The sequence below is a fragment of the Python bivittatus genome, unplaced genomic scaffold, assembly GCF_059951505.1.
Source record: "Python bivittatus isolate LINGU-HERP-01145 unplaced genomic scaffold, Pbiv_v1 ctg000500_np1212, whole genome shotgun sequence".
In the NCBI taxonomy this organism is placed as follows: Eukaryota; Metazoa; Chordata; class Lepidosauria; order Squamata; family Pythonidae; genus Python; species Python bivittatus.
The window spans coordinates 821507-843053 of record NW_028277079.1 but is presented as its reverse complement, the minus strand read 5'-3'; the positions used below and the strand labels follow the sequence as shown (position 1 = coordinate 843053).

The following is a 21547-nucleotide window of genomic DNA, read 5'->3' as shown; positions in this document are numbered from 1 at the left end:
ACCCAGGTTCTCGGTTGACACAATGCACTGAAGCATGAACTAACCAAAGAGGGCAGCTTTGCCCCGTACCCGAAATCGGTGTTTCTCAAGTTCATGCCGGCTGGGGAATCCTGGGAGTTGGAGTCCACAGATCTTAACGTAGCGGAAATCGAGAAACACTGCCCTAAATGACAAAAGATCATATCATGGTTATGTTAATTGCTGGTTTCTCTCAGCTGCGATAATGTCCTAATTCTCCTATAGCATTTTAACTAGTTGTAAGCATTGCTAGCTGCTGCCCACGGCCACGCATTTGCGCTGGGCGGCCGTACAAATTCAGTAAATCAGTCTGGCAGAAGCGACCCTCAGCAGCTGTCTGCTCCGGGCAACGAGCGAGTGCCAGGCAGGGGCCGCCTTTGTGCTCCGAGCGCCAGGAACGTCGCCGCCCCCGCACGTCCACCCGCCTCTGGGCCTGGCCTCTGGATCCGGACAATAATACGATACAGCGGCTGAACCGGAGGGTGCCCGTCCTGAGGAAACCACCTTGCTCTACCCACTAAAACTCTTGGCAGCCCCAGGCCCAGTTTCCTGCCAGAGGAAAAGCCGCCTGGAATCTCCCTGAAATCAGCGGGACCTCTGAGCAGGGATGGATCAGGCGGGTTGTGATGCCACGTAACTGCCGTAGAGGGTGCCCTTTGTACGTGCCTTTCTTCACCCCTTAACAGGCCGGTGCTGAGCCCTTCTGCGGCCCTGTGCGTGCTGCAGCCACACGCAAGACCTGCGTCTTGTATACTGGTACTCCCACTTAACGACCACAGTAGGGACTGTAACTTCGAGTGGTCACTAAACGAATGGTTGTTGAGTGAGGGCTACCTGTAGACCTTTTGGGGAACTGTGGCTCTCGCCTGACTGCTGCGTCCTCCAGCAGCTCCATTTCAGCAGCACAGGGCTGGCCCCAGAGTGGGAATTAGTCATGGAAACGGGATGACCTCTGGGCGTCCTGAAAGCTGGTTCCTTCCACCACACAGGCATCATGGAATTAAAGAGCAGCGCTCTTGGCTCAAGAGACAATGCCCTTCCCCAGAGCCTGGGCACGGCCCTTTCAAGGCCAGCTTGCCAGCCCTCCTGTCCCAGAGCCCGTTTTCGGAGCCAGCCCAGCTCCTCTGAGCACGAACAGAGGGCCTGTGGCTCTGTGCTCCAGCAGAAGCAGGCCAGCTGAGCGCACGTCTGCTGCTGCTGCCGCTGGCACCCGGGGCCGCTCCTCGGAGGCAGCTGACCCAGTTAATCCGCAACGTCTTTGAAGTGCCAGGGGGAGGCTGGTCGCCCTTCAGCCTCGGGCCGCCCTCCCGTCTCACAGCTTCCAAAGTTAGACTCGGATTATGACGACGTCATGGGAAGCAGGTCGATTCCTGTTAGGCTCAAGGGAGCTGGCTGACTTGTAGGGTTATGACCTAGCAGGGCCCAGGGGCTTTTCCCTCTCCTGCCCCCCGTCCAGCCGAAGGTGCCCTGGGATGTCCCAAGGGCTCCTGGGACCAGGCCTTGCCACAGGCCCTCCTGGTGCTCTGGCCCTCGGTGAGATCCTGGAGGCACCATGTGGGAACAGCCGAAGGCAGCCCTGCTGAGCTCGCTCTCCCCTGGCCTGGAGGGCGCCTGGAAGAGGGTGCAAGCCTTCTGGAGCAGGAACGGCCTGCTGACCCTGTCCATGCTCTCCGTGGTGACCGGATGCCTTGTGGGGTTCCTGCTTCGGATCCTGGAGCTCTCCCATCTGGTAGGTGGCAGCCTGCAGGGGAGAGACCTGGGGGGGCCTCCTCTGGGGCAGAGGTGGGCAGGTGCCCGTTCTCCCTGGCATCGTGGTCTGGGGGAAGGGGAGCTTTCCCCGTTGGGTTTCCATCTACCAAGGGCTGGGTTTCTTTAAGGCTGTTTTAGCATTTGCCATTTTCCTCCTGTGATGTTTTGACCCTCTGGGCCTTCAGTGCCAGTTAGTTTTATTCTGAATTATGTAAAGGGAAGAGATCCTCAAGTAACAGCCGAACATTCTCCCTTCAGAGGACAGGCCTTCCCCCTGCTGAGCAGCAGCGCCATCCCCCATCTCTGAGTGGGGAGAAAGCTGCCAGCGTGAGGCCCGTCTGCCATCCCTCTCCTGCCTCCCTCCCCAGGCCCTGCAGCCCCCCAGCCCACTTCCAGGCAGCGGGTGCAGAGTCTCACGGCTCCCCCACTCAAGGCTGCCCTCAGATGGTCTTGAGCGCGGGGAAGAAGGCACCGGGATGGCCAAGAGGGCACCAGTCAGCCTCGCTCCTGGGCTGGGGCAAGGTGAAAGCGCATCACAGGAGCATGGCAGAAGAAAGGTTTGCCAGGGCATGTCTGGGCTAAGCTGGAGGGCAAGTGGGGAATGGAAAGAGCCTCCCTCGTGGGGGCCCTACTGTGGTGGAACGGTGTTATGAAGGCCACGCTCGGGGAGATAAGCGTTTCCTTAGCCCCCAGCAGGAGCGTGGGAAGTTTGAGAAGTTGAGACTGGCACCACCCTAAGGAATTCACAGTGTTGTGGCTGGCTGGCTTGGGAACTTGGGTTCAGTCTGGAGAGATTCTGTCTTGAGGTGGAAGCTAATAAACGCAACAGAACTGTATTGCACTGTCTCGCGGAGTTCTTTGGGCTGAACCTGACATCAACCCAGAATGTCCCGCTGGCCCCCTCCCTCCCTCCCTGGCTTTATTTTAAATGGCCGCAAAGAGCACAGCCGGAGGACCGCCTTAAGAAGAACCCGCAAGTCCCTGAAATGGTGACCGTTGGGGTGTCCAGATGGTCAAGCCTTATCCTGCCTCAGTAATGAGGCCAGGAAGTGGCGCCATTCCGGACAGTTTCAATTCCAGACAAGCTACTGGAAGCGATTGGTCCTCTGAGCATCATTTGCTGGGGAAGAAACAAGCACCCGTCGCTCTTAAAGCATGGCAGGGCGGGTGCTTTGAACAGCAGGTTTAGTCACCTGCCCAGCCGCGTAGCCACAGGCGGTCTCTGAACACGGCTCTGGCGCCCTTTCGAAGGAGCGTCAAGCCCGTGTCCGAAAAGAGCCCATCTGGCTAGGGACTGGCATGGAGAAGGGGCAGGGGCAGAGTGGAGCAGAGGGAGCAACCGATAGCCAGCTCCATCCTTGGCTATTACTGCAAGGATCGACGCGGGCAGTGGATGGCTGTAGCCAGCAGTGCCCAGTAAAAATACCCCCCAGTAATACAGAGATTAGAAGTAGAGCCGCACAAAAGCTCTTGCCGGAAGCCGAGGAAACCTGCCTTGCGCTCCTTGGGGGGCGAGCCGCGGACAGGCCGCTGGCAGGACTCCGCTCTTCCCAGCTTTAAATGGACCTCCCTGCTGTGCGGGACAAGCGCTCTCCCCGCCCGGACTGGCTCTCAAGCAAGCGCTAACCTGCCGAGTCAGGCACCCGCGAGGGCCTGGCGAGCTCCTTGCGACGCGCCAGTCAGGCGTTAAGCGGGCCTCGGTGGAAGGAGGTCCAGCGGTCCCGTCTCTCATGCAGCCGAGCCCGAGCAGCCAGGGAGGGCTGTGCCCAGGGGCGGGGCGGGGCGGGGGGGCAGCCCCCCCGCAGCCCCACCGTGACTGCATTATCCATCCCGTTGTCAGGAAAGGGCTGAAAGTGGGCCAGAAGAGGAAAATACAGGCCAAAACGGGATCAGCCCAACATGGCTTCCGCTCGGCCTGAGGTTGGGAGGAGGGCATCGCTTTTCAGCTGGTTCCCCAGGCCTGTTCGTGCCACGGCTAGGGGGCACCTGACAAGGAGCCCACCGACTCGGACCTGCGAGCAAGGAGGCCCAAATAACAATGCCCGCCCCCACCCAGAGGGTTATGCTGCTCTTTTTAGTGTGTTTGCATTTTTTATGGACGAGTTTAGCTTGTGAAATGGTTGACGAGACTATCTCCCAAATACTTACGTTACTGTTTTGTTTTTTTTAATATATACTTTCTAAAATGCTTTGAGGAGATTTTGCCCCCCAGGCTGATGCCGCAAGAAGTCGCTTCGGATGCAGTCGGTGTCAGGGCCACTGTGTGGGGCCCCCCGCTCACCCCCTCGCCTGGGCCAGGAGCCTCTACGGGGAGGGGGTGAAGGGGCGAAGAGGGCACCCACAGCTGTGAATCGCACGTACGACGCACGTTAAAAAGCGGTGGGGCTGCCAACGTCTGTGAGACAGATAGAATTGGGGGGAAGGGGCCCGTGTCGGCCTTGGAGACGTAGAGTCAGAAGGTTTGCCGCCCTCAGGAAGCCTCCTCTGGGGTTGACTGGGCTATGGGGGAAACAGCTGGTCCACCCTGGGATCCTTTCCCCTCCTCTCCATTCAGTGGGACGAGCACGTGGGCCAACACAACATGAAGGCTGGAAAACGCACCTCCCCGCCTCTGATAATGCGCTCACACTGCCAAACCAGTTTTCTTTGGAGGCTGTGGGAAAGGGGAAAGGAATGCCAGTCAAAGGACGGCAAGAATGGGATAGACAGATTCCTCCAGGGTGGGTAGCCCCCTGCCCACTCTTGTACGCAGCCCTGGAAGGCCTGGCACAGCCCTCAGAGGTCCCCGCCTCATTGCTGGATTTCTTGATTAGTTCAGTGTCCCCTGTGAACCCAGACCCCGGTTAGTTAGTGGTTCAACGTACTGTAGTTTGTGAACTCCGTAACATGGGTAAATTCAGGCACTGTGTGCACGTAGCTGGTGGGTGGGTAGGAGTGCGCGTGTGCGGGTATGTGCAATGGAGGGGTGCTCACATGCATTACCCCAAAGTCTTGCCCCGGCATTTGGAGTAGCCCCGGTGGGCGCAAGAGTTGCCCACCCGTCTTAAAGAGGGAGAAATCCCTGTCTGAGAATCACATTTCCAACGCCGTCCTTCAGAAGAACAAGAGGCTGGTGAACTCAGGGTCTGGGCCAGAGAAAAAATCCTTCTGTCTTTTTACCAGCAATGCCAAAGAAGAAAACATCCAGGAAGTCTGCCATGCACCCGGGAAGCGACACCCTCACTGGCCATGGCTAACGGATGTGTGTGCTTAAAGCAGTGTTGTCCAAACTTGGCCACTTTAAGATGAGTGGACTTCAACTCCCAGAATTCCCCAGCCAGCCTGGCTGGGGAATTCTGGGAGTTGAAGTCCACTCATCTTAAAGTGGCCAAGTTTGGACAACACTGCCTTAAAGCTCTCTTTCCCGTTTGCTCCATAAACACCAGGGAGGAAATTCTCGGGGTGGGCTCTCGGCAGTGCGGTTGGCCCGGGGGGTTTCTCCTGCTCAGGAGAGTCGGTGGCTGTGGTGGCAGAGCCACCAAGCCTGGGTGGCACCTGGAAACGTGCTTGAGAATCGATTCCCCCCTCCCTGGAGTTATTGAAGAAGAAGTTTCGGGCCCCAGCTGCATTTCAGGGGAGAGCCTCCCTGGGGCTTCCCCGGCAGCCTGACCTGTTTACTTTCCTCCTGCAGGAGAAACAGTATTTCTCTTTCCCGGGGGAGCTGCTGATGAGGATGCTGAAGATGCTAATCTTGCCGCTGATCACCTCCAGGCGAGTGCTGCGCCCCTGGGGCGGGGCAGGTGGCGGGAAGGTGGGTTGGTGCTCCCGGGGGGGGGGGGCGTGCCCTGGAGAGGTGTAATTGCAGCTTTCCACGGAAGGATTAACAAGCTCTGTGTGGGAGCCGCGATTCTCCCTCCAGGGCACGCGAGCCCCCGGGAGGCAAACTTTTGAATTGCAGGGGCTGTGATGTTCTCCTGACACAGGTGGTTTTATTTTGTACAAGGACAACAATCTTGCTTGGGTACAGAAAGAGTAAACTTGCCTGGCCTGGGATTTGCCACCAGGCATCTGGAGGGCACCAGGTGCAGGGCACCCCCAAGCTCTTCAGGGGTAATGTCGCTGGCATAAGCCTACCGTTCTGGCCCTGGCAGTTGGCAGCCCCAGCTTAAGGTCTTCGGATTGCAGCCTTCGCCTAATGCAGTGTTTCTCAAGCTTGGCAACTTTAAGAGGTGTGGACTTCAGCTGGGGAATTCTGGGAGTTGAAGTCCACACCTCTTAAAGTTGCCAAGCTTGAGAAACACTGCTCTAATGCAGCCTTTATTGTTATTTTCCCACTCCTGAGTTAAACGGCTACCATCCCTTTCTGCCCCTGTTGCGACTCGCTGCCAAGCCCTCTTGTCTGGATTCAGGGCGGCACCCATCCTTGCAAGAATCCGATCGATTCTCTTCTGGGTCCGTTGCCAGACCCTCTCAGCCGTCCTCAGCCGGGACACTGAGTGAGGGCCTGACCAGGGCTCTGCAGGGGCTCCCCTGGGCTGGTTTCTCTGTGCCCCCCTCCACGCGCATCCCAGCTTCCCCCAAGATAACAACCATGCACGTGACTCCCCCCGTCATGTCATCCGATGCCCAACCTTTTGAAACTGACTGAACATGCCCAAAGGTTTCTGATTCGGAGACACACAGTGGGAAAAGCAGGACGAGCTGCTTTTGTAGAGCCGCGTAGCTGAAACTGACCAGCTGCGATAGGACACACCCTGTTTATTTGGGCTCACGCCAAGGTCGTACGTCAGGCCTGTGTTGGTGCCTTCCTGTCTTCTGGCACTCTCACGGGAGGGGGGACCCCGGTGCCACCGTCCAGGCCCTCCACTCCTCCGTAGGATCATAGAAAGTTTGAAGACCATCCAAACGTTTTGGACCCAGCCTCGCCCCCTCCCCACTTGCCTCTAGGCCAGTGTTTCTCAACCTTGACCACTTTTAAGATGTGTGGGTTTGTCAGGGTGGCCCAGGCTCCCTGTGTCTCCCCGGGAGAAAAGCACCCACTTTGGGAGCTTGGAGGGGTGAGACGTGATCCCGGTCATCTCAGGCAATCGGCCTTCGTCAGCAGGATCTAATCTCCAGCCGTGAGGCTGATCTTGTTAGCAGGAAAGGGCAGGGTGGCTAATTAAGGGCAGCAGCAGAGAGATACTAAGCGGTGAGGTGTCGGCTGGGGGGAAGAAAAGAGAAACTCCCTTGTCCAGAGGTCTTGCACGTGTAACCACAGGCCTTGCCCCCTTGAGACCCCTCCTGTTCCCTCTCACCTGCTCAGCACAGTTACAGAATTAGAGTAAAAAAAAAAGCTATTCAAACTGAGTGTCCAAAAGGAGAGACTGTCCTTCAAAGGGAGCAAGGAAGGGCTTGTGGAAGCAGAGATCAGCCTGCCCGTCCCTGAAGGCTCCCGGGAACATCAGTCAGGCTCCAACGAGAACCTGGCAAACCTGGGAATAGCCCCTGGCCATCTAGCCAGCCTTCCACCTTACACTGCGACCCAGAGATGCCCACAGGCAGCCCACAGGAGGAACCTGAGGCAGCCCTCCCCAAGGGGTCTGCCCGGCATGGTAAAAAGGTCAAGGTGGGGGCACCAGGGAGAGCTTCGATTGCACTGTTGTGGCTGCCATCTTGCCTTTTTTGACCATGCCCTGGGGGCGCCTGGAGCCCTCCCCTCCTGTTGCTGCTTCCATGCACTTAGCACATGGAAGGGGACAGCCCCCGGCCTGGAGGCAGCCCCATCCCCAGGGCTTCTGCCTGCTGCCAGCCTGTCTTCCGGAATTGACCCATTTGGACCAGAGAGGACCAGAGAGTGCCAGCGGGGCTTGCAGCCCTGGCCTTGAGAGACACCCCGAAGAGGCCATCTCTTGGCCTGGCTCTGCCGTGTGGTTCTGCCCAGTCTCCAATCTTCCCTTTGGGGAGGGGGAGGTCTTGGGGAAGGTGAGGGGGCTGCGGCTGCAAAGGCCCTGGAGAGCTGTCAGTCCCGCTCGGTTGAGCAGACCAGGAAGCGCACTCCTGCAGGGAGCTGAAATAGTTTAATTGAGATGGGCTGCAATAACAGAACTCTGCGGTCTGGTGGTGCGGAATCTCCTCCCCTTCTTATACTCCAGGGAATCGGGGGGCCCCCGCCTGAGCCACGCCTGAATATCACCTCATTTCTCGGGGCTTCAGACACGTTTCGGCCCCTTGTGCCTGGGTAGCCTCCCTGCGCCTTTCCACCAGAGCCTCCTCCTGCCTTCCCACGAAGCAGGTCCCGCGGATCCCCTTCAGCCTGGTTCCAGGGGTGGGTGTGGGTCTGAGGCCGCCGGGTCACTCTGGTGGGTGACCTTTGTCGTGGCCCGGAGGGGGGAGCGCGGCTAGCCTGGCTCTGTGGGACTTCTGGCAGAGGCAGAGTCTGGCCTCGCTGCGCCACTCTCTCTCTGTCCCCTGCAGCTTGATGTCCGGTTTGGCCACCATGGACTCCAGGGTCTGCGGGAAGATGGGGCTCCTCACCATCACCTACTACCTCTGGACCACCTTCATGGCCGTCACCACCGGGATCATCCTGGTGACCAGCATCCACCCTGGCGCGGCTGCCCAGAAGGAAGAGCACTCCACGGGCAAAGTGGTGCTGAGCTCTGCCGACGCTCTGCTGGACCTGATCAGGTAGCAGGACTGGGCTCCCCTTCGCCCTTCCTCGGCCCCGGGCAGCCGTTCAGGGAGGCGGTTCGTAAGCGCGAGCCGCGTGCAGGGATCACCCGGACGGCGTCCAGGAGTGGCAGTGACCCGTAAGGCTGCGGTTTGGCCTGGGGAAACCCGGCGGCCTGGAGGAAGGACTGGTCCACTGCCCTCAGCTACAATTGCCATCCAGGTGCAGGGCAGTCTGACTCGGAAGGCCAGAGGTGGCAGAGGAGAGCATGCCTCTGTTGTGGGTCGGCTCAGGTTTGCCAGGTGTAACCCATATGCCTGCTCATAAAATAATTAAAATAATAATAATTTCCCCTTGTTGGGTGGCAAGAAGAAGAACCGAACACGAAGACAATGAGCAGAAGGAAAGGGTTATGGGTGGAGGTCCAGGACTTTGACAGGCGCAGTCTTCCGTAAGGGCCCTCTGGCTGTAAAGGGGTGAGGAATGACCTGTGCAATTTCTTGGAAGACCGTTGAGATGGTGGGTCGTGTCTCCCGTGGCTGGGCGGGGGGTAAATGGGGCCTTCTCCAGGGGGGTCGTCAGTTGGAGGCCCCCTTCTGAGGACTTCGTTTAATGCAAAGGCAGGATGTGTTCTGTTCAGACTAACCTTCGAAAAAATGTGCCTTTTGTCTTCTGCAGGAATATGTTTCCTTCCAACCTGGTGGAAGCTTCCTTCCAGCAGGTGAGTCCTGCCCCAGAACTCACCCCAGGGCCCTGGGGGGTCAGCGCCGTGGCTGGCCCAGACAGCCTGTCTTTCCTCGGGGTCTTGGCTGCGGGTCACCTAGACTTGTGGGGCGGGGGGCAGGGGGTTGCTGCTGCTGCTGTTCAGAAGCCCAGACCAACACCAGCACCACCCTGAATTTGAATAGCCACTTTGGGCACGTCTGAGCTTCCCACAACAAGGAGAGTAAGATGCACAAGGGAGAAGCAAATCACCTGCAGACCCCTAGATTCAGAGGGGGGTCTTGGAGGCCACCTGGTGCACCTCCCCGTTCAGTGCAGGAATCCACAGCCTGTGCCTCTGTTTGAACATATCCAGTGAGGGGAGCCCACCGCCTCCCTCCCCTCCTCCTCCCCCTCTGCCTTCTCCGTCAGTGCCCCTGATCAGTGTGGGCTTGTGCGAAAATAGGAGCCACCCTGGAGCAGACCAGAGTGGAGCTGGAGTGGAGGGCGCGGGCGGAGGGCCCCCCGGACAAATTGCCCCTTTCGCAGCACTCAGCCAAGTGAGGGCCACAGATGGCCCCCGATGCTCTTGCTCCTAAGCCTGCAAAGGTAAAAGAAGAGTTTGGCGGTGGCAGCACGGAGTCCCTGACGCAGCTCTTTGCGCTCTCGCGCACCTTTGCTTCGCTTCCAGTATCGGACCATCCTCGTCCCCGTGGTGAAGTCCTCTGGGGTCCCGAAGAAGTCCAGCACGTCTCTGAGCTTCATTTACCTGGTGCCCGACCCTGGGAACCCGGAGATCCAGCATCCCGTGCTCCTCGAGATTACGCCCTCGCCGGAAATCACCTACAAGGCCCTCCCCGGGAGCAATAATGAAATGAATGTCTTGGGCATCGTCCTCTTCTCGGCCACAATTGGTACGTGGCCGTTGCTAGTGGGGGGGCAGCCCCCGCCCCGGGCTCCCTGGGGTGGAATGGGGGGTTACCCCCTTTTCCTCCCACAGAAAGAAGCGCCGTGAGCGTCGTGGCTAAGTTTAAAAGCAAGAAACACCTCAGGAGTCCATGGAATCAAGAGTTGCATACATTTGTTAATGCGTGAGAAGAGGCGTCAATCTCCTCCCAGCCTGGATGTCGCCTCCCAGAAGCTGTGCTGGTGGGGATTATGGGTGCTGAAGTCCAACCCTTCTTGAGGCTGGTGGGTTGGCAGGAACGTTGATGCAGATATTCATAAGGAAGGTCTCTTCACGCCACATCAACAGTTACGCCTTGCTTTGCTAGCTGTGATCTGGGGGCGTCTTAATAATGGAGGGAGAGATCCCTTGAGTGGTCCTCCGTTCTTGGGGACTCCATGAAGTCTTCGCGGCAGTGGTATGGAAGGGAATTGCCATCCCCTCCTGGGCTGTCTTTCCTCTTCGACGCTGAGCCGATAGCTGGGGACTCCCTAGTGGTCTCCATCCACGGATGAACCGGGCCAACTCTAAGGAGGACGTGACCCTGCTTCTCCTTGCAGGCCTCCTTCTGGGGAAGATGGGTGAGCGTGGGGCCCCCCTGGTCAACGTGTGCCAGTGCCTGAACGAGGCCGTGATGAAGATTGTGGCCATGGCAACATGGTAAGTCGGAGCCCCCGGGTCAACCTGCATTGCCCCCAACATCAGACCGGCTTCCCCAGTAGTCATGTTAGGGGTGCCAGCCACAGAACTGCAAGTGGGGAGAAGGTCTGGGGCATCCCCCAGCCCCTTTCATTGGCCCTCGCGGAAGGGGCTGATCTGTGCTGGGCAGCTCTGAGGTCACCCTGTGGAAGCCGTCCACTCCTTATGTGAGGCCGATCCTTTTCAGAGCTGGTGCACTGACAGAAGCGAATATGTGTAGCTCAGGGTTGAACTGTGGAGGCCTTGGGATTCTCTGAGCAAGGCTGTTTCCTTGCAGACGTTTTGTTGCCCGGCTAGGCAACATCTTCAGTGCTAGAATGGAATGGGGTTTGCTTGCCCCATTCACCCCCACCAACACTGGCAGGGCAGGCCACTGTATATAAAGAGAGAGCAAACCCCATTCCATTCTAGCACTGAAGACGTTGCCTGGCTGGGTAGCGAAATGTTCGGAGAAGGAGGAGGAGCTCTTCATGACTATTAGTCAGGACTGCTGGGGAGGCCAAGAAGCCCTTGGAGCTCTGGACAGTCAGAATGAATATACCGGGGTGGGGGCAAGTCATCTGCAGGATCCTCCCAAGACAGTGCTGGGCGCCAGAGCCAGCATCAGACTTGCCCGGGGACCCAGGTCAGCCGCTGTGAAGGAGAGGAGGCTGCTGAGACCAGGGCAGACTTGGTGCCCATCAGGAGCCTTTGGCATCCAGGTGGTCATGCAGACTGGACCTCAGGGGAGGTGCTGAGGGCTCTGGCCCTGGTCAGCCCATCCTTTCCCGCCTGTGCCAGCCTGCCCCCCAGCCCAGCACCACCCCCTCTGGCTGCCCTGTGCCCTGGGGGTTCAGCCTCTCCTCCCACCCCATCCTTCATCTTTCCCTTGCGCAGCGGGGGGGGGAGTCTTCCCTCTTCACACGCTCCCTTCCCAAATCCCGCTGTGTCCTGTGCAGGTACTTTCCTTTTGGGATCGTCTTCTTGATCGCTGGGAAGATCTTGGAGATGGAAAACCCAGCTCTGACAGGCAAGAAGCTGGGCCTCTACGCCATGACGGTGGTGATCGGGCTGGCCATCCATGGCCTTTGCTTCCTGCCCCTCCTCTTCGTGCTCTTCACCCGGAAAAACCCCTTCTCCTTCATCCGGGGGATCCTCCAAGCCCTGCTGATCGCCCTGGCGACCTCATCCAGGTACGGAGCCCCGCAGGTGCGGCCAGCCAGGTGGTCAAACGGGCTGCGGTGGCTCCATGAGGCCCTTCGGTGCCCTCTGCTCCCCACGGGGCCCAGCGGGCGTGATGCTGCCCACTCGAGAGGCCCACGGGTCTAAGAAGAGTCTGGCATCCCCAAGGGCAGCAAATGGAGAGACCTGGCTTGACTCCCCACCTACTGGGCTGGTTGCTCTCAGAAGCTAAGCAGGGTCAGCTCTGGTTGCACCTTGGATGAGAAACCACTAGGGAATCCTAGAGCCCTAGGTTAAACCGAGGCCAGGACCACTTCCACCTTGCTGCCAAAGCAACTACATGAGCAAATCTTGTGTCTTGAGAACAGAGGGTGGGCACGTGTAGATGTCTTCTGAGCCGCCTTCTGTCTGCACAGGAGCTGCGTTGATGACGCTGCAGGCCGTGCCGCCCTGGCTCTTTCTGACGTGTCTCTCTCTTGGTGCTGGGGGACAGGTGCCCCCTCTAACAGGCAGCCTCTTTCTCCCAGCTCAGCCACGCTGCCAATCACCCTGCGGTGTCTTCTGGAGAACAACAGGATCGACAAGCGGATCGCCCGCTTCGTCCTCCCGGTCGGAGCAACGATCAACATGGATGGGACCGCTCTCTACGAGGCGGTGGCCGCCATCTTCATCGCCCAGGTGAACGAGTACGACCTCGACTTGGGGCAGCTGATCACCATCAGGTGAGCGTCGTCTTCTCCTCCGCCCAGCAGCCGGCCCGGCCCTCTGCACGCGCAGACGCCGGCTGCTGTGTTTTGCTGCGGTCAGCGGCGACTGCCTGCAAACCAATGTCTTCTGGTGTCACGTAAGAGCGGAAGGGTGAAGGAGAGCAAGGAGACTGGGTGGCCAGGTTCTCCCTGCACACTGGCTGTGGCAAACTGAGAGGCATGTGGGTTAAAGTGCAGTGGGAGCCAAACCATTGTTTTGCCGCGCGCTTCAACTAAGCCTAATGGTGGCTTGTTTGAGCCCTGCAAAGCATCAAAGGTGTCTGCAAGGTGTGCTCCAAAAAGTCAAGATTGCAGCCGTGGCTGTGCCATTGGAGCCCCACCTGGTTTTTATGTGCAACGCCACCACCTTGACTGCTTGTACCACAACCGCAGGCACTGCTGATAACAAATGTGTTTTGTTACCCGAGTTCAGGAGTTAGTGTGGCATGTAAATCCAGTCTCCGTGGACTCTATTTGGGGATGGAAGCGCTGTCAGGTTTAGCTGGAAGAACTGAGAGGTCACCATAGCACCACACCAAAATATATTCGGGTGGTCTTTGGGTTAATGTTACGTGCAGATCGGTCAGCTATGGCTTGTTCAGCAGACTATGGCTGAGCGTTATTTGGCTCGGTTTTAGGGGAAGGGCCAAGGGGGCTGCTGATGCCCTCTGCCTCTCCCCCCCCCACAGCATCACAGCCACGGCAGCCAGCATCGGGGCAGCTGGGATCCCCCAGTCGGGCCTCGTCACCATGGTCATCGTGCTCACCTCTGTCGGCCTCCCCACGGAGGACATCACGCTGATCATCGCCATCGACTGGGCCCTGTAAGTCTCCCCTCTTCCGGCCGCGTGGCTTCTGCGCGGATCGGAAAGACCCCGCGGATCGCAGCATGTGGGAACGGGACAGAGGAAGAACATACGTAGCTCAGGGCGGAGCTGCGTGGTTCTTGGTGCTGTCTGAGCTTGGTGGTTTGCTTGCAGACGCTTCATTGCCCAAACAGGTAACGACATCAGCAAAGTACACACTGATGATGTTACCTAGTTGGGTAGTGAAACGTCTGCAAGCAAACCGCGAAGAGCTCCACTGGACAAACTCTGGAAACTCTTCTCCCGTGGAGCAAGAGTTGGGTGGGGGATCTTTCTTTTTCTTTCTTTCTTTCTTTCTTTCTTTCTTTCTTTCTTTCTTTCTTTCTTTCTTTCTTTCTTTCTTTCTTTCTTTCTTTCTTTCTTTCTCTTTCTTTCTTTCTTTCTTTCTTTCTTTCTTTCTTTCTTTCTCTCTCTCTCTCTCTCTCTCTCTCTCTCTCCTCCCCCCCCCTCTTTCAGTCCTGGCCCCTCCGTTCTGAGATCATTTTCAGCCTGTGCGTCAAAGGCCGGATCCAAAGCTTTGACCCCCCAAAACTAATTCTTGGGACTGCTCTTTCTCTAGCAAGAACAGGCAGTGCCCAAAGGGACGGGATTCCTCCCCAAATGGCATTGTTCTCTTCCTCTCCCAGGATCAGCCCCGACTCCACAGAATATCTTGACTGACTGGAGCAACTCGCTCTTTGAGCGGCTCCCATCTCTGGTTCTAAAGTGTTTGCCCCAGGAAGGGCCTCAGGACAGAAAGGCAAAGCGCACGGTTTGATAGATCAGCTGCGTCCATCATCTTGGGGGGTCTCCTGGCCAAAAGGACAGGAAATCTTCTTGCCGGACTTTCTTGCTTCTGCCTCAAGGGCCCAGCAACCCACTCTGCAGAGCTGGGTGGTTTGATTCCGGGTGCACGTGGGTGCTGTGCGGCTTCGCAGGAGCCCGTTAATGATGAACTGTGGGAATTACAGGAATTGGGTAGATGTGGAAGCAACCGAGGTGCTGGTTTCGATCTGGGGCAAGGGTGGCCGCAGGGTATGGTCAAAAGGTCAAGATGGCAGCCATGACAGTGTGAATGAAGCTCTGGCTGTTTTATGTGCCATCTTGACTTTTATTGACCATCCCTTGCAGACACCTGATCCGGGCTCAGCTGATCCCCAGCCTGGCAGGAACCAGCGTTGCTGCCTCTTGGAGGACAGATCTGGGTAGATGTGGAAGGCCCAGATGTTCCTTCAAGGAGCCCTTCTGAGTGAGGCACTTTGGATCGATTCACCTGCCCTCTGGATCCCCTGTGCGGAAGAGGCTCCTAACCAATTCTCTGCGCTTCCCTCCCCTAGGGACCGCTTACGTACCATGACCAACGTCCTGGGTGACGCGCTGGCCACAGGGATCATAGCTCACATCTTTCGGAAGGACTTTGCGCCAAAGGTAGCCTGAGAAGGGTTGGAGCAGGAGGCAGCAGCAGCTGGTTGAGCGCCGAGCGAGGATCTCGTTTTGTTCACTTCCTCCCTTTCTTTCCACCCAAAGGACCCTGAGAACGAGACGTTGGCCTGGGCAGAGGCCACCTTTCCCCATCCTCAGGACCACGTGGCGCAGGGGATCGAAGAGGCCTTGCCTGGACAAAGCGGCCACTGCGTCTGCCAGGTGTAACGGCCATGGCTCCCACCACCCATGACGTCGGGGGGCTGGTGCTGTGGTCAGCTGCTCCTTGACTCTCCAGGACCCCCCCACACAAGAGCCCCACTGGGCACCAAGGCAGTTGTGGGGTTTCCCCTGTGGAAAAACCAGAAGCCCAAGAAGGAAGACCTTAGAAGAGAATATGTGTAGCTCAGGGTTGAACCGTGGAGTCCTCCGGGTTCTCTGAGCTGGGTTGTTTTCCTGCAGACGTTTCGTTACCCGGCCAGGTAACATCAACAGTGCTAGAAGGGAGTGGGGTTTGCTCCCTGTTTGTATACAGTGGCTTGTCCTGCCAGTGTGGGTGGGGGAGGGTTTTTTTGCCATGGAGGATTTTCAGTCCCAGAGTCGAGGTTTCTGAAGCCTCTCCACTCCAGGGCTGAAAATCCAAGCGGTTCTGAGGCCTTTGCACACCCAACCTGAACTGCACCTCCGCATACCCTGACTGCCCCTCTCATGCACCTGGGGCTTGCAGCTTCCTGCCAGCTTCCCCACTGACTTGATCGGGGGAAGCTGGCAGGAAATTGCCTCGCCTAATGACTGGGGCATTCACTTAACGACGGCAACGGGGACTGCCGGGATTGCGGTCACTAAGCAAAGCAGACATGTGATGTTTCACAACGACAGCATCGCTTAGTGACCTAAATTATGGTCCCAATTGTGGTTGTTAAGCGAGGAGTACCTGTAGTCTAAGAGCCAAAATTCCACAGGATCTGTAAGCTCTAGTACCAAAAGCCAAAGAGCACAGTAAAAAGTGAAAAAATGGAACTCAGATTAGATATAAAGAAGACCAAACTCATAAGAACAGGTAGAATAACCAGGCTTAGAACTGACAATGAAAATATCGAGGCAGTGGATGGCTTCTGCCTTTTAGGATCAACCATCAACAGTCAAGGAACCAGCAGTCAAGAAATACAGCACAGACTCACACTTGGCAGAGCAGCCATGAAGGCCTTGGAAAGGGTATTCAGACGCCGTGATGCATCTCTACCTACAAAGATCAGACTCGTGTTTAGATACATGATGCAAAGACTGAGCTCACTTGAAACATCCACCATGCTGGGAAAGGTGGAAGGAAAGAGAAGAAGAGGAGGACCAGCAGCAAAGTGGGCAGACTCAATTATGGCAGCAATAGGTTCACCACTGAAAGACCTGAAGGATCAGGTTGCGGACTGATCCACCTGGAGAAAATCCATCCATGTGGTTGTTAAGAGTCAACACTGACTTGACTCAATCCATCACTTTCTTCAGCCTCGTTGAGCAAGATAGTTTTGGTGAAATTCTGAGTACCAATTCCAAAGTTATGAACGTTTTTTGTTTCTTCTTAAAGCCTGTGACAGCAACTTGCAAAACTCAGCTATACCCTGGAGCTAGAACGCTCATAGAATTTCAGTCTTGTTGAGGGCCCCAAGTTGCAAAAGGAATCCAACTCAATTTCTGTGCATTGCCTCAGAGCCAGACTACATGGATCATGGCCACAGTATACAGAGGGGCAGGGATGTGGGCGGTGTGGCCATTTGCCCCACTGCTGCAGGACAGATGGAAGGGAGCCTTTTGGAAGAGTGGCGGCCATAGGTGATCCTAAGGAGCTTGAAACCAGGGGAAGCCACAGGGAAGGCCAAATAAAAGACTCACTGAGAGGGCAGAAGGTGACAAGTGGGAGCCTGGAGATGCTTCCAGTCCCGGACATGCTCCATGTTCAGTAGTAATGTGCCTTGGCACAACTCTGCTGGTGCACAACATAGCCTCCCTTCCTGCCTCGATCTGTGGTCCTGGAGGCCCAAATTTGGTTGGAGAGCCATCTAAGACCAGCAGAGAGGTCCCACATCCCCCTGGCCATGTGTACCCTCACGAAGGCCCATCCCTGACCAGTTTCTGGCTCTACTGCTCTCGAGTCAAGAGAAAGTAACAGGCAGGGTTTGGATCAAATTTACCGCAGAAACGCTCCTTGGAAACCCATCCTCTTGACATTCATCTTAAATCACTGGCAGAGGAGAACACCTGGTTCCTCCCAGGCATGGATGGCCCCCACCGCTGAACCACTATGAAAAGTTGGTTATAGAACCGAGACAGACGGAACCAGTACAGTCTGGGTGGGCGAAAGCAACTTGCGGTACTCTGTCTCTTGTCAGCTGTACGTCTTACGGAAATGTTCAACATGCACAACTTTCTGGACAGCTTCAACAAGACATTGTACCGCTGAATCAGGGCCTTTCAGTGCAAGAGGGTGCATGCTTCTGAGCAGTGAAAATCTCAGATTCTGTACCTGAGAGTGGCACAGAGAGAGAGATGGGGGGCGGGTTTCTCATGCACTCTCTTTGGAAATTGTTGGATGGAGAGAAATTCATCCACAAAAGGACTGTGTGTACGTTCCACGTTCATCTGGGCTACAAAGGGCCTCGGCTTTGCCACAAGCTTTGGCTCAATTAATTCATTGGGAGTGAATTTCAGAGTTTCTGTTTTCTCATAGTAATGAAACCGTTCCTACAAGGTATCTATCTTTTAAAATAACAACCCGCACCTGAAGATGTAAGTAATTACATTAGCAGTATTCATAAAATAATAATTTTTTACATTTTTTGAGTCATTTTATATTGGCATAATGGGGGGGTGGGGTAAAATACAAATTTATTTTATTTAACATATTAAGTCCCTCTTTGGATTGGGGTGGAGACCCTCCCCTACGGTGGGTTAGTGCTGGATGACTCCAGACTCCATGCTTTGGGGGCAGTAAAGCAAAGGGATTCTTGGCCTCCATGGTAACCATGTGCTTGTCCTAGATCCAACACTATCGAAGGACGTGCATTAGACCTCAGTTTTACCTTGATCTGCTGTCTTGGGGTCTGGATCTGGAGGAAATTTCTATCACTCCTCTGCTGTGGTCAGATCAATCACTTCCTGGTCCAGATGAGGGAGACAGCCACCCGCCATCTCTGGGGGGCAGGACCACCAGCTTCTGATGGTTTCTGGTGGGCATTTGGGGAGTTTCCCAACCATCTTATAGGCAAATCCATTGACAGCCTGGTTGACCACTGAGTAATGGAAGGCAACCTGAGCTCTAGATGAAATCATTTCCAGATACCTCTCTCTGTTGGCTGTTCCTAGTTGACTCCTTGGTTTATAGACGCCCATCCATGGCATGGTGCCAGAAATAATATCTGGAGTGCTGGTGGAGGAAGATGATAAGCCAATCTGACTGCTGATTGGCTGAGCTATCAAGCAGTGCAACAGGCATTGTTGGGAGTCCATCACTGGAGGCTTCAAACAAAGATTGGACAGTCATTTGTTGAGGATGGTCTGAGAACTCCTGCTCCAGGCAGGGCTGGGCTACAAGACCTCCAAGGTCCCTTCCACCCTATGATTCTATGATTCTGTCATTACATTTGGTCTATACCATGGTGTTTGTTAAGGGAGGTGAGGTGGGCTCATTTCTCCTCCTTTATTGCACCAGTGGGCTGTCATCCAGCGGCCTCATAATTCCCTATTGGGGAGGGGTCAACATAGGGATCACCCACCTGGCCGCTGTGACCAATTTGCACAGCACTTTGGCAATAAAGTTGCTCCGATTTGCCAGAGCCTTGAGTTCACATGGCCAACCAGGGCCCCATCTTGCCAGATTATCTGGGACTCCTTCTGGCCTGTGGCAAGGATGCCATCTAGTCCTCTTCTACTTGTTCGTTAGACTGCTGCACCACCTGGCTTTGGTGAGGACTGGTGGAGAGGTCACTATTTGGACCTGGAAGGTTGTGAAGACCTCTTTGTGGAGGTCTTCTGAAGAGGGCATCCCTGGATCCAGTGGTCTTAGACAATCATCATCTGTCCTGCAGCCTCCAATTTTGCCAAGATAGTGATAGCGGACCAGCTTCACAAGGCCCTGGAAGAAGTGGTTTATATGGACCTCTTTCAGTAAGGGTTCAGGTGTGGTTATGGGACTGGGATGGCACTGGTTGCTCCTGGATGACCTGGCCTGGGACCCAGATAAGGGTTGTGGGTCTCTCCTGGTCCTTTTAGGCGTTTCGGGGGCTTCCCATACCATCAACCAGGGTGTCATACCGGACTGCCTGTGGGAATTGGGGTTTGGAGGCAAAGCTTCACAGTGATCCCACTCCTTCCTCAGCGGGGGGTTGTGCGGTGAGGGGACAAAAGGTTGCCCAGTGGTTCTTGATGTGTGGGGTGCTGCAGGGGGTGGTACTCTCTCTCCTGCTTTTTAAGATCCATAGGAAACAGCGGAGGGAGATCATCTGGCAGTTTGGGACACAGTATCCTCAGTTTATATTGCCCCCTTCCCCCTCCTGGGCTATACAGGAGATGCCATCAAAGTCCTTTCCTGGTGCTCAGAAGCTGTAAGATCCAGTGGGAGAGAATGGGTGAAAGTTGGGTCCGAGTAAGACTGAGCTGCTGTTGGTACATCGGGATTCTCTGTCGACACCGGTACTATCCCTGGGTGGCTGAGCACTACCTGTGAAGGGGAGATCTGCAATTTGGGGTCCTTCTGGACGCAGGCTCCTGCTCCAGCAGCCGGCGGGAGCCGTGGCCAGAGGCACCTTTGCCCACCTTACCAGGCGCAGGGACTTGGGTGTGGTGGCTCAGTAAGCCCCACTGCTACATGGTTGGACAACTGCAAGGCATTCTGCGTGAAGCTGCCTTTGAAGGCAACTTGGAAGCTACAGCCGGTTCAGAACGCGGTGGCCTGTGCATCAACCAGTCCCTGGCGCTGGGAACCCAGAGCACCAACGCTGTGTCCCCTGCCCTGGTTGCTGGTTGGCTTCTGGGTCCAATTTAAAGTGCTGGTTTTGACCCCTAAAGCCCTTTATGGCTTGGTATCTGGGAGTGGCAGAACTGCCTACTGTGGTGGGGCTGAAACACAAGGGAACCATGGCAAGACAGTCCCCGTTTGGACGCTTTGTTACCAGGCTCTGCCTGTGGACCCTGGAAGAAGACTGGGAAGTTGAGGTTTGGCATCAGCTCCCGGCTCCACGAGGAAGCATCAGTGATGTCGCCTTTCTGCTCTGATCCCAGCAGTCTTGTCTACAGCCCATGTTCCTCACCCCCACATTTTCCTCAGTCTTCTCCCCAAACCTGCTAACTGAGGTGGGTGATCAGCACAAGGCAGTAATACCATCAGTCATTGTCCAGGTAGGAAAGCAATTTTCAGACCAAGGCACCTTCTTCCTGTTGTGGGGACGGGAGGAAAGCACGCTGCCTGGTTGTGGGGAACAGCCTTCTAAGACCAACAGGCCACTTCTCTGTCCACTCCCTGCCCTGCCACCCAGGCTGCGTTGAAGTTCCTTGCTGATCAGAAAGTAATGGGGTGTTTTGAGAAGTACTTTGCTGAAGGAGATTTATCTACAGATTGTCGCATCGTGTTATGAAAGCAATCTGTTCAGAACGCAAGATAAGGGGTCTCTGGCAAGGTTTGTTCTTGGAAATGCCTGCTGACTTCTGCTAATTACCACAGTGTTTTCAAGATACTTACTGAGCAATCTCTTATCATCTGCTTGAAATGTTTTCCACATATCAGTGAAGGATCAGTTGCTTGCGAGATCTTCCCCTTTTTAAAGACCAGGACAACATTTGCTCTCTCCAGACATCTGGCACTTCATCTGTTCTCCAGGGTTTTTCACCGTCAATAACAAAAGTTTGGCCAGTCCATCAGCAGGTTCCTTGGATGTGATTCATCTGGTCCCGGGAATCTAAGCTCCTTCCACGCAAAGAGAGAACCTCTGACTGGGTTTCCACCGATCTCCACCTTCCGTCTCAAAACACGGCCTCTTGGTTGGAGAAGCCTGGTTCAATTCATGTGGGAGAAGAACCACCTCTGGCTTTTTGAGTTTCAGCCCTTTGAGGGCGTAAGGATCATAATCAGCACCTTGAATGTGATGATTATGACTTTGCTCCCATTAACAGGTGCAACGTTATTTCTTAAAATAGCAGAGGCTTCCAGATGATGGATGTATTGTGCAATCCCGTCAGCATTCACAGAAAGAAAAGGGCCCAGCGCTTCCATCTGTAACTCACCCGGGCTCTGCCAGCACAGCCTCTGTCCTGCTTCCATTTCTCAGAGGGCAGAAGAGGGGAAGAAAGGGCACATGGACAATGCCTTTGAGTTATTACTGGGTTGTCACTTTTTAATTCATTTGTTCAATTTATATGGCCACCCATCTTGAACAAGTGATTCTGAGTGGCTAACGATTTTAAAAAAGCAAAAAAAAAAAAAAAGCCCAACAAAAATTACAAAATTTATAAACCCCAGGTACAATACAAATGTTTAATCAGAACAAATTCACAGGCTCCAACAGACACGCTGACCCGCAAGCCTGGGAACACAGACATCTCCTCGGGGCTTTGTGAAAGGCCACCAGGACAATGGTGATGG

The 21547-nt window shown here is 55.6% G+C and overlaps 1 protein-coding gene across 2 annotated transcripts; it reads left to right on the top strand.

Moving 5' to 3' along the window:
• Positions 1-13: 13 nt before the first annotated feature.
• LOC103053405 (excitatory amino acid transporter 5-like) lies at positions 14-17684 on the top strand. 2 transcript variants are annotated; one of them, XM_007440954.3, is made up of 11 exons: positions 14-1747; positions 5438-5517; positions 8203-8415; positions 9077-9119; positions 9792-10014; positions 10607-10706; positions 11684-11917; positions 12434-12628; positions 13342-13476; positions 14835-14925; positions 15025-17684. In XM_007440954.3, the coding sequence occupies exons 1-11, from the start codon at positions 1571-1573 to the stop codon at positions 15145-15147; spliced, it is 1614 nt and encodes a 537-aa protein (XP_007441016.1). In that variant the 5' UTR covers positions 14-1570; the 3' UTR covers positions 15148-17684. The 2 variants fall into 2 exon arrangements, with proteins under 2 accessions (XP_007441016.1, XP_088003491.1); XM_088147365.1 differs by lacking the exon at positions 13342-13476.
• The last annotated feature ends 3863 nt before the right edge of the window (positions 17685-21547 follow it).

Bases quoted from the DNA above. Each gene is read 5' to 3' on its own strand.
- LOC103053405 (XM_007440954.3), top strand. From the start codon at position 1,571: ATGTGGGAACAGCCGAAGGCAGCCCTGCTGAGCTCGCTCTCCCCTGGC. The intron at 10,015-10,606 runs GTACGTGGCCGT...TTCTCCTTGCAG, and splicing joins CCTCTTCTCGGCCACAATTG to GCCTCCTTCTGGGGAAGATG. The intron at 14,926-15,024 runs GTAGCCTGAGAA...TTCCACCCAAAG, and splicing joins GGAAGGACTTTGCGCCAAAG to GACCCTGAGAACGAGACGTT.